Source organism: Chiloscyllium punctatum, chromosome 15, assembly GCF_047496795.1.
Source record: "Chiloscyllium punctatum isolate Juve2018m chromosome 15, sChiPun1.3, whole genome shotgun sequence".
In the NCBI taxonomy this organism is placed as follows: domain Eukaryota; kingdom Metazoa; phylum Chordata; class Chondrichthyes; order Orectolobiformes; family Hemiscylliidae; genus Chiloscyllium; species Chiloscyllium punctatum.
This window is the reverse complement of record NC_092753.1, coordinates 38612795-38628726: the sequence shown is the minus strand read 5'-3', so window position 1 is coordinate 38628726 and position 15932 is coordinate 38612795. Positions and strand designations below refer to the sequence as shown.

The 15932-nt window shown below is 40.9% G+C and overlaps 1 protein-coding gene across 18 annotated transcripts in view; it reads right to left on the bottom strand.

Annotated features, from left to right (window-relative positions):
* Positions 1-15932, bottom strand: part of dmd (dystrophin) — a 1983813-nt gene that overhangs the window by 114577 nt on the left and 1853304 nt on the right. For 16 of the 18 annotated variants that reach the window (XM_072585000.1, XM_072584994.1, XM_072584999.1 and 13 more), the window contains one exon: positions 568-629. In XM_072585000.1, coding sequence (XP_072441101.1) covers positions 568-629 — 62 coding nt within the window. Of the gene's footprint in view, positions 1-567; positions 630-1955; positions 2103-15932 lie in introns of those variants that run through there. The other 2 variants (XM_072585010.1, XM_072585011.1) reach the window with 1 other exon arrangement.

Sequence of the window (15932 nt, the reverse complement as noted above, 5' to 3'; positions counted from 1 at the left end):
CTCACTTTCTCCTACTTTCCCAGTGAAACCTGCAAAGCACTATGTGAGATGTGAATGAAGGTTGCATACCACAACATTGCCTGTAAACAGAGGCCCATGGAAATAAAGGCATAGGATCTAAAAGGAAAATTCAAGCAAACCTAGAAATATGGGCTGCAAATAATTGACCACATGCAGACTGCATTCCAATGCAAAGTGTGAACTGCTGCTTTGCAATGTATAAGCTTTCACAAGAAAACCTTTCATAACTATTGATTATATTTGACAAAAATTAAGCTTTGAACTGTGCTGCTAAAGTAGATGGTAAACGATTCCTGTGAAATTGTAGAAATAATCAGTCATAACTAATGCATTGAGATTAGAATGCCTTCTTTTCCATTTTAAAAAACTTTCATCCTTTCAGCTAGATCTTGACTCCTGGGCAGTTGAAATTATGGTTCATCTCCAGCTATACTTGCAGGCTCTTTTCACAAATACATCCTCTTCATAAACAAAGCAAGTCATTACAAATTGTGGTGAAACATTGTGAAAACTCAAAAAACGCAGCATGCTCAAAGGCTTTCTCACCTAGTGACTGATACAGCTCTGTCATCTTGGGATGATCCCAGCAGGTAGTCTGGGTCTGGTGGCTGAAAGACACACGAAAAGAAAAGGATTTGGAATTAGCTGAACCTGAGCAGATAAAAGCTGTGTTCTCACATAACGAGAGCGAAGCCTTTGAATATTTCTTCTGCTTGACCTTTTCATTCTCTTATTGCCGATTAACTAATCTGGACAGCTTCAGAAGAGGAGCAGCACAGCAGTAGACTTTGCTCCTTTTCACTTTGGCAGCTTCCTAAATACGCTAAGGAGCTCAGGATAAGTTTGGAAGACAAGTGGATCACTGAATATATATTTTAAAAAAGCAAGCTTCTGTGCCAATTACGGGCCCAGAAGCTCACTTTGTATGCAGACAGCATGGAGGCTGCAGGTATTTGCTTTGGCCTAAACAAATATTGCAGTTTTTTTCAGCATTTGAAAGGAGGTGATGACTATCAATTTACACAAGCTAGTAAATGGGCAGCAAGAAACCAAGGCTGACGAAAGTCTGGTTCTTTTGCACGGCTGTCATTTTCAATAGCTGGTTCTTTAATGGTAAACTAGCGGGGGCAGAGCAAAGTCGTTCCTAGGGGTCTGTCGACTCAGCACTTCTGGGGGGTGTTCTCAAATCCACTTGAAGTGATCACAGCATTAGTATGATCAAGAGAAGACGGCAAGAAACAAAAGGTGGGTGCGTAGAAGGTGAGGGTGGCGAGAGCACAGAACACACACACACACAAAGTGCTGCTCAAGGTCGTCACCTGCCGACTTCAGCTGGATTAGTCCACACCGTTGTTAGTAGCGGAATGCAACAAACAGTTAAAACAGAAAATGATTTCTTATTCAGAGTTCATTTACGGTCATGTTCGTCTGTCCGCAGAAGCCTGCCTCCACCCGACCCTTGCTCATTGGGCTCTCTCAAAAGAGTTCACAACTTCTTTTGTTGGCCTTTCCGGCTTTCTTCTGCCCCAGCAGTCACCAAAGCCGGGTCGAGGCGGCATTAACTAATCCTGCACCAAAGCAGCTAGAGGCGGATTCCTTTGTCGGGGGGAAGTGGTGAGAAACCTCGGGAGAGCTCCCTCTCCGCCCCCCCCCCCGCTCACCTGTCACTTCACAAGCTACAAAGAGTCAGAGGAACTTTGAAGTGAAACCCTGCAGCAGAGTCCAGATTGTAACTTCTGTCTCTCTCTCACACACACACACACACACACCTGTATGACACACTCCAGCTTGCCACCGATTCTGAAGTAGGAAAACTATCACGATACCTGCACTGGGAAACCGACGGGTTGGGGGGGGGGGGGGAAACGACACCGTTCCAAGTTACCGCACTCCAGCGAGTCAGGGCAATGGGACGACTTTCACAGTTTACCTACCCCGTCAGCTGTTCCCTCATGATGCTGAAGCAGTTAGTCCGAACAACACACAGCCCGTGGGTAAGAAACGGAGCGCACCACACACACACAAAAAGCAGCGCTGGAGAATTGCTGCTGTGCTGAACAGCCGACAAGGAGTAGGAGGGAGCAGGGAGGAGCTTACACACGCTCGCTCTACCCCCCCCCCCCCCCCTCCCCCTCCAACTGAAGCTCCCGCAGAAATTGCAGCTTTTCACAGCAGGTCGAGCTGGATTGAAGACAGGGGGGGGGGGGGGGGTTGAGGACACGGATGCCACAAATGGCAGCTCGGAATTATACATAATTCCCAGCCTCTGGCCCTGGACAACGGTTGAGAAACGGACCGTCCTTTTATTTTCCGCACCAGGGCGATACTGAGGGTCTGTTCAGACAGCCCCCGCCCCAAGTACAAGCAGCCTCAGTTTTGAAAACCTTTGCACTGCTTCCACATACAAACCATAGGGCTTCAGCAACAGCTCAATCCCCCCCCCCCCGCGCAGCAGGAACAAGAAAATCATTTACAACGCACAAATCGTGTGGGGTGGTGGGGTGTTGGTGCTTGCTTTTAAATAAAATCCACTGATCCCACATTGCAAGGTAGCTGCCCTCCCCAAATTCTAACTCCTTCACAAAACGCAAGGGAAGTGGAGCTGACGGCCGAATCCCCCTTATCGGCCAGTTTGATTGATCTTTGAATGAACAAAGAGCCGAGTGTCTGAAGCTCTCACTCCAGATCAGCAATCACGGAGCTGTACTCTGATCGGAGACGATTGAGTCACGTCAGTAAGTGCATGACAATAAAGCGTACAATGCCATTCCATCGCTTCCCCAGGCACGCCGTGCCAGCAGCTTCAATGCTACCAGTTCCACCTCCCCTCCCTACTTGCCAGTGGAAGCTACGATTACATCAGGTGTCTGTTCGCTTACTGTTTGGTAAAATACTTCTGTGGAGTAATTACAGTGAATGACATGGAAGGCTGCAGCTGGTGGACACCTGACGAATACATCCCGACCTACAGGACAAGGTGGCTCACGGCCAACGGACTCGAATCATCAGAAGGGTGTGTTCGGACGACACTCTGGGACTGAGACAGGGTGACTGTCGGAGTGGGCACTAGTTAAGAGTCCAAGACGTCAGAAGACTTGATTTGATTTCCAGTTAAAATTTCCCAAAGGTCGAACAACTCTGGCTTTAGACCAGTCTGTCCCCCTCAAAGCCAATTAGGAAACCTCATAACCCGTGTGGTCGGCACAGTGGTTAGCACTGCTACCTCACAGCGCTAGAGACCCGCGTTCGATTCCCGCCTCAGGCGACTGACTGGGTGGAGTTTGCACATTACACGGGTTTGCTCCGGTTTCCTCCCACAGTCCAAAGATGTACAGGTCAGGTGAATTGGCCTTGCTAAATTGCCCGTAGTGTTAGGTGAAGGGGTAAATGTAGGGGTGGGTGGCGGGTCAGTGTGGACTTGTTGGGCCGAAGGGCCTGTTTCCACACTGTAAGTAATCTAATCTAACACACTGAATGTTACGATTTTCACTAGGGAGGGAGGGTCTGCCCTCGATTTTCAGATGTAGGCTGCAAATATGCAGGAATGTCCAGGTAAGAATGTTGATCTCTTCAGCATTTTCAGTTAATCAACTCTCAAAGAAATTCGAAGTCATACAGCATAAGTTTTCAGGCCCTAATGAAGGTGTACATGATGGTAGACAAATCCTGAAAATAGCAGTGCTGGCTGGTGTGCTAATTTCCTGAGACAGTTTCTGACAGTGGCCACTTTGGAGTTCGAGCCCAGTGAGTCTGCCTGCCTGCCCTCTTGTGGAGCACAGCCAATAATGCCACTAAGTTCAGGCTCAGTACTGTATTTGGTTTTGGTTGGTCTCCAGCTTTACCAACAATGACAGGGCTTGTCCAACTGACTGGAGGTAGCAACAAGTGCACGGTCGGGTGCGAGTGCCCCAGGATAGGCCCCCAGGTCCTCTTTTGTCTGCCTGAGTGTGAACGCTGCTCTGCAGAGTGACCATCATCCCCCAAAGTGGCCTGGTTGCATTTTCAAATTATTATTTGTTTCTTTTGGTGATGGGGCATCTTAATGTTGAAGTGCTCTCTCAGTTATTTACCTTTTACTGCTGTTTGCTATTTTTCTGCAGCAGGAAATCTTCTAATTGCCCCTGCAGCTTCAAGGACGTGCCTGCCTCCATTATTTTGTCAGGGAACCTGTTTCCAAAGTAATTAAGGGAATGCTCCATTCAATCTCTCAACTAGTGACTATTTCCTTCAGACAAGTTTGGATGATCAGGATGTAGAATTATGGGAGAAGTCTACAGGCCTCCAAATAGTAACCACAATGGAAGAAGAAGTATACAAGAAGATATATTGGGTGCTTGTCAGAAAGGAATAGCAATCATTTTGGGTGATTTTAAACATCATATGAATTGGAAAAATCAGATTGGTTATAATAACCTCTTTGAGGAGTTCATAGAATAATTCTGAAATACTTTGTTCAAGTCGCACATTCTGGAACCAACCAGGGAGCAGGCTATACCAGACCTGACCCCATGCTGAGTAATTAATCCCCTCAGAGTAAAGGCATCTCTAGATCACAGTGACCACAATATTATTGAATTTTGCATTCATTCTGAAAGGGAGAAGAAAGGATTTAAGACAAGTACTTGATACTTAGAAAAGGGCAACTATGTGGGCATGAAAGCTGAGCTAACTGAGTTGAACTAGCATATTAGACTAGGAGATAAATTAGTGCAAAAGGAATTACAGACATTTAAAGGAGTACTTCAGAAAATACATTTCTACTGCAGAGCAAAGCTCCAAGGGAAATATCTAGTTACTGTGGTCAATAAAATAAGTTAAAGCTTCCATCAAATTTAATGAAAAACCATATGATCGACAAAGGTGCCTGGCAGGTCAGGTGACTGGTCAGAATATGAAAAGGCTGCATTTTATATTTTATTACACTGAGGAGCATATGCAATACGATCTAGGGAGATACTTGTTCATGCACTAATGAGGGTGTTTTATTGAAAAATGTCTGCATGCATGTCTTTGTCATTGGGCTGGCTACCAATTTGAGAAAAAGCTGTGTTTCCTGATGCTCAAGGTGCTTACCATTATTACCTGTGAATAGTTGGGAACATGTTTGCAGGCGAATGAATAAAGAGATCAGGGTTGGGAGGGGAAACAGTTGAGATGGGCGGAGAAGAGAGAACTGATGGGGCCCATTAACACTGTCCCCCAGTGAACCCAATCATGCCCCATCCCTGTCCATTCCATCCCCCTATGTACCATCCTCGCAGGCTTTTACTGTTACCACAGCAGCCCATCCATTCTATCCCCTCCAGCCCCATTTGAATCTCGCACCTGCTCTGTGCACGTGCGCATTGCAGACTTTTGCGCAAGACATAATAATGTTCAGGCCCTCGAACTGTATGTAGGCGCATTGCCATGTGAATGCATATACACAGTCAACCCAAGCATTCAGTGCCACCAAACATTGCCTATAAAGAAATTATTAAATTAGAGTATGAATGTAAGCTAGCTACAAATGTAAAAAAAAGCAAGAGTTTATACAAGTATCTGAAAAAGAAAATAATAATTAAAGTGAATGAGAATGGGTAGTTAATATATAAATTGCCTGTGTTTTCACTACAGACAATACAAAAAGTATTCCAGTAACATCTATAAATTGGGAAGAAAAGAGCCTCTTGAAATAATAATCACTAGGGAAGCAAACGGATGGAGTTGTGGGTTGATCAGCTTCCTGTTCCAGATGGACTTCCTCCTAGGGTCTTAAAAGAGGTAGCTATTGAGGTAATAGATACATTAGTCTTAATTTTCCAAATTTCATGAGATTCTGGAAGGATTCAATCAGATTGGAAAATAATAAATAAATCCTGTTTATTCAAGAAGGGACACAGGCACTAATCAGGATACTATAGATAAGGAAGCTTCCCATCTGCTGTGGGGAAGGTTTGAGAATTGATTGTTAAGGAAATTAGAACTGGAAAACCTTGGAAAACCTCAAGACAATTGAGAAGAGTCAGCCTAATTTTGTAAAAGGGAAATTGTGTTTTATTAATCTGTTTGGAATTCTTTGAAATAACATGCACTATGAATAAAGGGGAACAATTGGTATGGTGTACTTATACTTTCCAGAAGGCATTTGACAGTTCCAGATAAAACATATTTGTACAAAGTAGGAGCCCATTGTATTGGGGTAACATACCACCATAGATCAAATATTAGCTTTTTTTTCAGATTGGCATCAGGATGTTTGGAGTGGGGTTGAGCAGGGGTCTGTGCTTGGCTTTCAATGTTATAACAATGACTTTAATGGGGGGATCAATGGCATGGTGGCTAAATTTGCAGATGACACAAATGTTGGAAGGAAATAAGTTTTAACAAGGATATAACAAGGATGCAGATGGGTTGAGTGGGCATGGATAGGGTAAATGGACAAGGTATTTTGCCTGGGTTGGGAGAGTCCAGAACTAGAGGGCATGGGTTTATAGTGAGAGGGGAAAGATATAAAAGGGATCTAAGGGGCAACCTTTTCACACAAAGAGTGCAGTTTGTATGGAATGAGCTGCCAGAGGATGGGGTGGAAGTTGGTACAATTACAACATTGAAAACCCATCTGGATGGGTATATGAATACAAAGGGTTTAGAGGGAAATGAGACAAGGGCTGGCAAATGGGACTAGATTAATTTAGGATATCTGGTTGGCATGGACGAGTTGGACCAAAAGGTCTGTTTCTGTGCTGTACATCTCTATGACTTTATGTTCAGGTTAGTTGAATTGCCATGCTAAATTGCTTATAGTATCGAGGGATGCAGAGACTAAGTGAATTAGCTGCAGGACATACAGGGTTCCAGGGATAGGGTGGGGTCTAGGTGCAATGCTCTTTGGAGGGTCGGTGCAGACTCGATGGGCCAAATGGCCTGCTTCCACACTATTCTATGATGAAAAATCCAATACATGGACTACAACATGGGGAAATGTGAAGTTGTAGCTGGCAGAAAGAATAAATACGTAAAGTATTGTTTAAAAGGTGAATAACTGCAGAATTACAAGGTGCAGAGGGATGCAAGTGCTCTGGTGCATGAGTCGCAAAAGAATGCAGGTATTGGCTAATGGAATGGTATCCTTGATTATGAAAGGAATTTTACCTAAAACTAAGGATGCTATGCTTCAGTTTATGCCCGAAACGTCGATTCTCCTGTTCCTTGGATGCTGCCTGACCTGCTGCGCTTTTCCAGCAACACATTTTTAGCTCTGATCTCCAGCATCTGCAGTCCTCACTTTCTCCTCATGGTCTATTTGCCCATTAAGACATTGGGTGAAATTCTTCCACCAAATTCTGAACCCAAATTTAATTAACATCATTCTCCGTTAAAAATCTAATAAGTGAAACAATGCCAGGCCGATGACAATACTCAATAATTGACTGCTGTGGAGGAAAGAGGATTTGCATTTTTAAAGTGCCCCTCATGTCCTCAACATGTTCCAAAGCACTTTTTATGGACAGAATTAATTTTAAAATGTGGTTATTGTTTTTTTAGAAAAAGTGGCAATTTACTGGCATTTAGTAAGGTGGAAACTTGAGGTGTTGGACAGCAAACAATGCCACACATAAGAGGTGTGGATAAATGGGGCATTTGCCAGAGGAAGTTGTGCTTTGACATATCACTTGGCACTTGAGAAGTATTAGTTTGATGATAGCAGTGGCTCTCGTTTAATTTTTTTATACGAATGTAATATGGAGAAAAAGCTCAATCCAAAACTACATGACATAAAATAGACTGAAAACCTGGGACTTTTCACTCTGGAGTGTAACAAGTTGAAGGGTGACCTCACTAAGATTGATAAAATCATGAGGGGCATAGATCAGGTAAATGACAGGAGTCTTTTCCCTAGGGTGGGGGAGTTCTGAACTAAGGGGCATGTTTTTAAGGTGAAAGGCAAAAGATTTAAAAGACATGAGGACAATCTTTTTACACAGCGAGTGGTTCGTGTGTTGAATGAACTGCTGGAGGAAGTGGTGGATGCAGGTACAGTTACAATGTTAAAAAGATATTTGGATAAATTTATGAATAGGGAAGGTTAGAGGGACATGGGCCAAGCGCAGGCATGTGAGACTAGTTTAGTTTGGGAACATGGTCGGCATGGACTGGTTGTTTCTGTGCTGTTATGACTCAATGACTCTTCAAAGGTCAACCAGAGACTTTTCTTTCTTTTGAAATCTATTCCCTATTTCAGTAGCAAGTCTTGGCTATTCATCACATAGGTTATACAACATTTCCCCAAACTCTATCCAAATGAGGTACTCCAAATACCTCAAACATTTCAAGAAAAATATCCATTGGGCAAGCACAACATTAGAAAACTTTGGCACTTTCTGAAATCTGGTACAAAGACAATCACAATCCAAGCTTAAGGCAAATGTCCATTTAATGGTGTAACAATTGAGTGACGACTCTTGTTCAGAAAGTGGAAAGTGCGTAGCATCATTGCTTCAATTTCTGAATTAGTGATAAGTGTTTTTGAAATGCCAAATTGTTAAATTACTTTTCTTTCTTACTTATCCCAGTCCTTCAATCTATTTCAATCCCCGTCCACCTCTCTAACTTTCTTTCAAAACCTAACCTGACATTGGATTCACCCACTCATATTCACCCTTCTTTTAAATTTTTCTCTGCTTATTTCTCAATTTTTAGTTTCATTGGTTTGGGAGATAGACTGTCCCATTGTTTAACAGGGTCAAAAAGATACTCGGTTTCCCTCAGTAAGCTAGTTTCAGTTTGTCCTTGCACATTTCTGGGCTAAACATTTGAAAAGCTAAACCTGTAGAGAACAGTCTAACAGGCCCCACTGCAACAAATTCTGGGTCAACATATTCATCGACGGGATTACTTCCTCAAATAACAAACACTAAATACCCTCTTAAATACCCTCACTTTCTTTTCCTGTAAGGATCTCAATTCTAAAATGCATTCACATCTGTTCGTCCTTGAATACAATGCCAAAGCAAGAGAGATCTTGGAGCTTCTGATCATTATTTAATTAGTTAGCAACAAACCAAATTGGTCTAATTAATTGGTTAGCTACAAAATAATGTACATTCATTTATGCATCTTAACAATATAATAATAAGTGAATGTATTAGGGCTGTTAAGTTTTAGTCTTGTACCGTAACAGTGACCATGCTAAATGTTGAAGTAATTGCTTGCAACCATGTTCCATTCCTTTAATTCTGGTCTTTGCTGCACCTTTGAAAAATGTGACTTCAACTGTTAAAGGCCTAAGCTTTGGAGTTCAATTCCTAAAACTCCCCAGCTCTCTATCCTTTTTTAAAAGACTCCTTCAAACCTGTCTCTTTGACCAATTTTTTGATCATGTGACTGAAGACTTTATTGGCGTCAACTTATGCTGTTGCTAATGTACTTACGATAAGAAATTTATCAGTTTAGACTTTTGATGCATCTTCCTTTACATTCCTTTCAATGGCACTTTCAATGGTCAATGCATCAGGTACAACATCTGTTGGTTCACCCCTTAAACAATCATCCAGGGCCCCAAATGCTCCTTCTGAAGTAAGACAGCACATTTCCCTGTGCTGTTGTCTACTGGATAGATTTTCCGAAACAGGTTTGAAAAATTTTTCTTTCCTCTCAAACTTATTTTCATATCACTGAATATAAAACTGCAATGAAACACGGTGGCATTTTTAAAATCATAAAAATAATTCAGCCTTAATATATTTAAGCGTGATAATGTAGTATAGTCTCATTTATAACCTAAACAATAGGTTTATCACAAAAAAAATTCTGTTAATACACCATCTCTTAGTAAGGTACAGGTAAACTCACCATAGTCTCATCACACCACAGGGCTGCTCTCCCATTAACGAGAGATGACTGTTGGTGGTTTAATGTGAGGGTCACCATGTCTCAGGCAAGAGGAGATGTTGAGAAGGGGAATCCTTCTTGGTTTACACCTCTCAGAAACTCAATTTTAATGACTGAAAGTGACTGTCTAGACATATTGGTATATAGTGACTGTATAAAGTGAATGTACTGTATAAAGTAACTGTCTAGATATATTGGTACATAGGGTCAACTATTTAGTAAATTAGGAAAAAAAAACCAAAATGTTTGACAGCATTTACTACTGTCCTTACACCTAGACAAAAAAACAAGTTTAATTTTTCAAATTTCCTCAAAGACCTGTAAATTAGGGTAAGTAGTAGAAATTCCGAACGGTGATAAATTCACCACAGTGGAGACGATCGGTTTTTCAGTAGGGTTGGCTTCTAGGGCAAAGCTTCGCAAACTAGTACAAAATATCAATTTCAGCTGCATGCAAGTTTCAGTTAAAATTCTGGTGCTGTTGCATTCATGCAAATTACTTTGAGAAACAAACACAACAAAACACTAGGGCACTGTTTTTGCTTCTCAAAGTACAGTTTCTCGCACATGAAATCATCAGCATTGATTGGTGCAATATCCAGGACTTGCCACTCAATATTTCCTTCAATTGCCACTTTGACCTCCCTACCTTTTGATTTTCCAATCTAATCTTGCAAGTGGAAACTGAGGGAAAAATATCTCCTCTTCTTCTTCAAGGATTCCCTGCAGCCCTTCAAACTTCAGCAACTTTACACCAGCAGCCAATGTCCTCACTTTCTTCAGTGTAGAGGTTGTTGGGTACATGTGGCAGGGAAAGTGCCCTCATAATAGAATCCCTGCAGTGTGGAAGCTGGCCTTCAGGACATTGAATCTACACTGACCCTCTCAGAGCATTTCTTCCAGACCCAGAGCCCTATGCTATCCTTGCAGCCTTGCATTTACCATGGCTGATCTACCTAGCTGTGGACACTATGTGCAATTTAGCATAATTAATCCACCTAAGTTGCACATCTTTAAACTGTGGGAGGAAGCCCGAACACTTGGAGGAAACCCATGCAACACTGGGAGAATGTGCAAACTCCACGCATGCCTTTTTTTAAAAAAAACAAAATTAGTTCAAGAGTCTACATCCGAAATGTTGTACTGACTGAAATCTGGAGGGCATGCTCTGTATGTCATATCATTTCTATTATCACTTAGTATTTCTTTCATTTCTCTATACCATTTGAGCATCTTTCAATGACCTTTTGGTCTTTGAGTGATTGCTTGTTGTCTCACCAGGATGATCTTTGTATATCAGCTGTCACTTTTCATCTCATTCCAACATCTCAAAAACACTTACCTGCTATTTAACCCACTAGCTTCCCTCTATGATAGAAATCAGAATTTTTCATGCCTTTTAATCCATTGTTTTATGTTGTTTTGCCCATTAAGTGGCAAATTTATCTTGAACTTACTGATGATGTAGTGTCAACAATAAAAATATTAAGTTACTAAGATTAGCTTGATTAGAGATCATAGAATGACAAAGCAGAAAGGAGATCATTCAATGTATTTTGCTTCGGCCAGTATTTTGAATGAGCTATCAAATTAGTTATCCTTCTGCCCACCCCAGAGAAGAGACTTTGTTGATTTATCCTATCCATGCCCCTCAATTTTATAAACCTCCATAAGGACCTCAGCCCCTGATGCTCCAGGAAAAAAAACAGCCCTAGCCTATTCAACCTGTCCCTAAAGCTCAAATCCTCCAACCCTGACAACGTCCCTGTAAATCTTTTCTGATCCCATTCAAGTTTCACAACATATTTCCAATAGGAAGGAGACCAGGATTGCATGCAATATTCCAAAAGTGACCTAACCAATGTCCTGTACAGCTGTAACATGACCCCCAACTCCTGACCAATAAAGGAAAGCATACCAAACGCCTTCTTCACTATCCTATCTACCTGTGACTCTACTTTCAAGGAGCTATGAACCTGCACTCCAAAGTCTTTCTGTTCAGCAACACTCTCGAGGACTTTACCATTAAGCATCCAAGTCCTGCTAAGATTAGGGTGAAAGGGGAAAGATATAAAAGGGACCTAAGGGGCAACCTTTTCACACAGACAGTGGTACATGTATGGAATGAGCTGCCATAGGAAATGGTGGAGGTTAGTACAACTGCAACATTTAAAAGGCATCTGAATGGGTATATGAATAGGAAGGGTTTGGAGGGATATGGGCTGGGTGTTGGCAGGTGGGACTAGATTGCGTTGGGATATCTGTTCGGCACGGATGAGTTGGACAGAAGGATGTATTTCCATGCTGTACATCTCTATGACTCTATAAACCAGCAAATTTTATTTATTTATTTCTACTTTCTGTTGTTTTTCTAAATCAGTCAATAAAATGTCAATAATTAATTAGTAGAAAAAAGTGCCTCCAAGATCCTTCTCAAGAAACAATGGCTGATTTCATGTTTGATTCTGCAAGATTAAGAGTTCAGATTTTCGATTTTATTGGCAGTTAATTCACTACTGACGGTTTTATAATCCCAATTACAATCATACAAGGGCGGTACAGTGGCTCAGTGGTTAGCATTGCTGTCCCACAGCGCCAGGGACTCAAGTTTGATTCCAGCCTTGGGCGATGGTGTAAGTTTGCATATTCTCCCCATGTCTGCATGAGTTTCCTCTGGGTGGTCCAGTTTCCTCCCTCAGTCCAAAGATGTGCAGGTTAGGTGAATTGGCCAAGCTAAATTGCCCATAGTGTTCAGGGATGTGTAGGTTAGATGACTTCGTCAGGGGAAATGTAGAGTAATGGTGTAGGGGAATGGGTCTGGATGGGAGAGTCAATGTGGACTTGTTGGGCCAAATGGCCTGTTTCCACACTGTAGGGACTCTACTATACTTAAAGATAGATAATTTAGAATTATAATAATTGGCATATGTCTCAAGCCTAATATAGTAGTTTTGTTTTGTTTTATATATAGCTCTCTTCACGTTAGTATGGCCTCATACATTCCTGATTCATTTGGTCAAAACTTTTGTGACCATCATTCACAGGATCTTTGTCCTACTGATGCATTTTGATATTTACTTGATTACATTTGATAAAGATTATTATATTGAAATGCATTGTGGGTCACATTGAGAAATTAACTTCCATTTTATTCGGGCTTTTAACATAATAAGATGTCCCAATGTGCTTTTTTGGAGTCTGATCAGACACAAACTGACAATGAGGTGCATAAACTGATATTAAGGCAAAGGATCAAAAGCTTGATCAAAGAGGTCGATTGTAAGGAGAATCCTGAAGGACGTTGAAGAGGTAGAAAGGTGGAGAGATTTATACAGGCATTTCAGAGCTTGGGTCTCAGACAGCTTGAGTACATGGGTGGGTTGACATAAACCAAAGATCCCCAAGAGGCCAGAATCAGAGATGCATGGCTATCTTGGAGGATTGTAGTGTTGGAGAGAATTACAAAAAGAGAGTGATGAAGCCATGGAGGAGTTTGAAAACAAGGATGAGAATTTAAAAACTGAAATACTACTGCATCATGAAATAATGCACACCAGTAAGCACAGGACTGAGACTGTGGCTTTGGATATCGGCAGCAGAATTGTGAAAAAAACCCACAAGTTTATGGACCCTACTATTAAAATAATGACAATAACAGCATACAACTGATAGCTGTCAACATCCTTCAGAATTGAAATTTTATATCCAGGTGGGAATCTCAGCAATAGTACAATCTGAATTTCATCAAGTATCATGTTATTAGGTATATTCTGTGAACACACAATAATGTCAGATTAATTCTGTTTCACTGTTATGCCAAACCTGTTATCGGGTGTTAAGTTACCAGGCATTTAGAAGAAAGAAACAACATGCACTTATGTAGTATCTTTCATGTCCTCAGGACATTGCAAATTGCTTCACACCCAATAAACTATTTTTGAAATACAGTTGTATTGTCCTATTGTACTATCAGCAAATGCTGCAGCTAATTAAACACAGCAGGATTGTACAACACCAATGAGAAAAATAGCTATGAAATCTGTTGTAGTGGTGTGAGTTAAAGATAAATATTGTTTAGAATACCAGGAGATCGCCTGTTTTCTTTGAATAAGGATTCTTTATATCCAACTGAGAGGGCACTTTGACAATGTGGCATCTTTGTACCGGATATCAGCTTAGATTATGTGCTGTGGATTCTGGAGTGAAGCTTGAACCTACTTCCTTATGATTCATGCATGAGAACTATCACGCAGACAATGCTAATAACCTTTATTTTAAAAAATGTAAGTTCACCGCCATGGTGTTATTAAAATGACTTATTTTTACACAGCATTTTGTCCACCCAGTGACCTAAAGTGTTTGACAGCCAATGAAGCTTTGAAGGGGAGTCACTGTCTTATTGTAGGAAAGGTGGCAGCTATGTTACATGATGTAATTCCTTCAAAAAGAGCAGATAGTACTTCTTAAGGTATTTATTGAGGGATAGATTTTGGCTAGGTCACCAGGGAAACTCCATTGTTCATCTTCAAACAGCGTTATGTATTCTTTTACGGCAACCTGAGAGGGCAAATGGGCCCTCAGCGAACATCAGATCAAAGAGATGGCACCTCTGCGATGCAATATCAGCTTTGTTTTAGTGTTGAAGTTCTGGAATAGAACTTGATCCCACAACCTGCAGAGTGGTACAAACTGAGTCACAATAGACCTAAAAATTTTACAAATATTCTTTAGTTAACAAATTTCTGCTGGAGTCCACATGAATGACATGGGTTGTGAATAGGCCTATGGACAGAAATGAAGGGATTTGAAGCTAAATTTCAAGATAGTAATCTGAGCAAATAATGTTCAATGGAACAAATGCTTGAACTCAACCTCAGAATGCCAGCTATAAGAGAGAACAAAATACTTTATCCCCTCCAAAAGAAAATTCTTTCAAATATCTTTTAAAAGTTTCATGCCATTTATACTTGTGAGAAAAGTCTTACAATCCTTTTCTGATTATGGTGAAAATAAGATACTTAACAAGAAAAATGAAACTTTTTGACTGAAAAACATGTTTAAAAACATGAAATATTATATGCATAGAAAGTCAGCAGTGGATTGCACTCCATTTAGTATTAAATTGATATTTATGCAGAAGTCTTGCTCCATTCAAAAACTGGCAGGCTAATTATTGCCTCAGTTGGCACAATTCACATATGTAACTTGTAAAGGACATAAACGTCACTTTGGACACATTTTCTGGACGTAAAAATTGTGAGAAAATGAATATGAATGATTTTATTGTCGTGTGAATTTTACAGTGAGAAAAACAGTAAATACAGTGAAAAGCTTTTCACAATTGTTTTGTGAATATTGAGCAGTTCAGTCTTAAGAGACATTTACAGTGCAGAAGATGGTCATTTGGCACACTGTGCTAATGCTGGCTCTTTGCGGGGGTAACTAGTCAGCCCTATTCCCCTGTTTATCTCCATAGCTCAAGACACTACCATTAACCCTATCCATATCCTTCATTATTAGGTCACCTCTCAACCTCCTATGCTCCAGTGAAAAATGTCCCAGTCTTTCCAGCCTTTCTTTCTAACTCAAACCTTCAATTTTCAGCAACATTTTGGTAAATCTCTTTGCCTCTCTATCAAATCTCCTGTCATTCTCCTTAATTCCAAAGAAAACTACACCCAGTTTTGCCAAGCTAACTTGGAGCCAAAACCCCAATCCTGGAACCATTCTTGGAAATCTCTCAAGGAATTTTACATCGATCCTACCATGTGGTGACCATAATGGGACATTATATTCTAGTTGTGTGCTAACTAGAGCATTATAACTTCAGCATGACCAATAGTGAAATGGACAGAGAGAGGAGAAAATGATAATTCAAACATACTAAACTTATTTTATTCAAATACTTCAGGTTACCAGAAGTAACTACACCAAGTGTATTTACGCCTCCTGTATTAAAATCCTACTTAGATCGTAACTTTTTAAAAAAACTTTATTCACAGTTTTGCATCTCTCCAAAATATAGCCTGAAAGTGGGG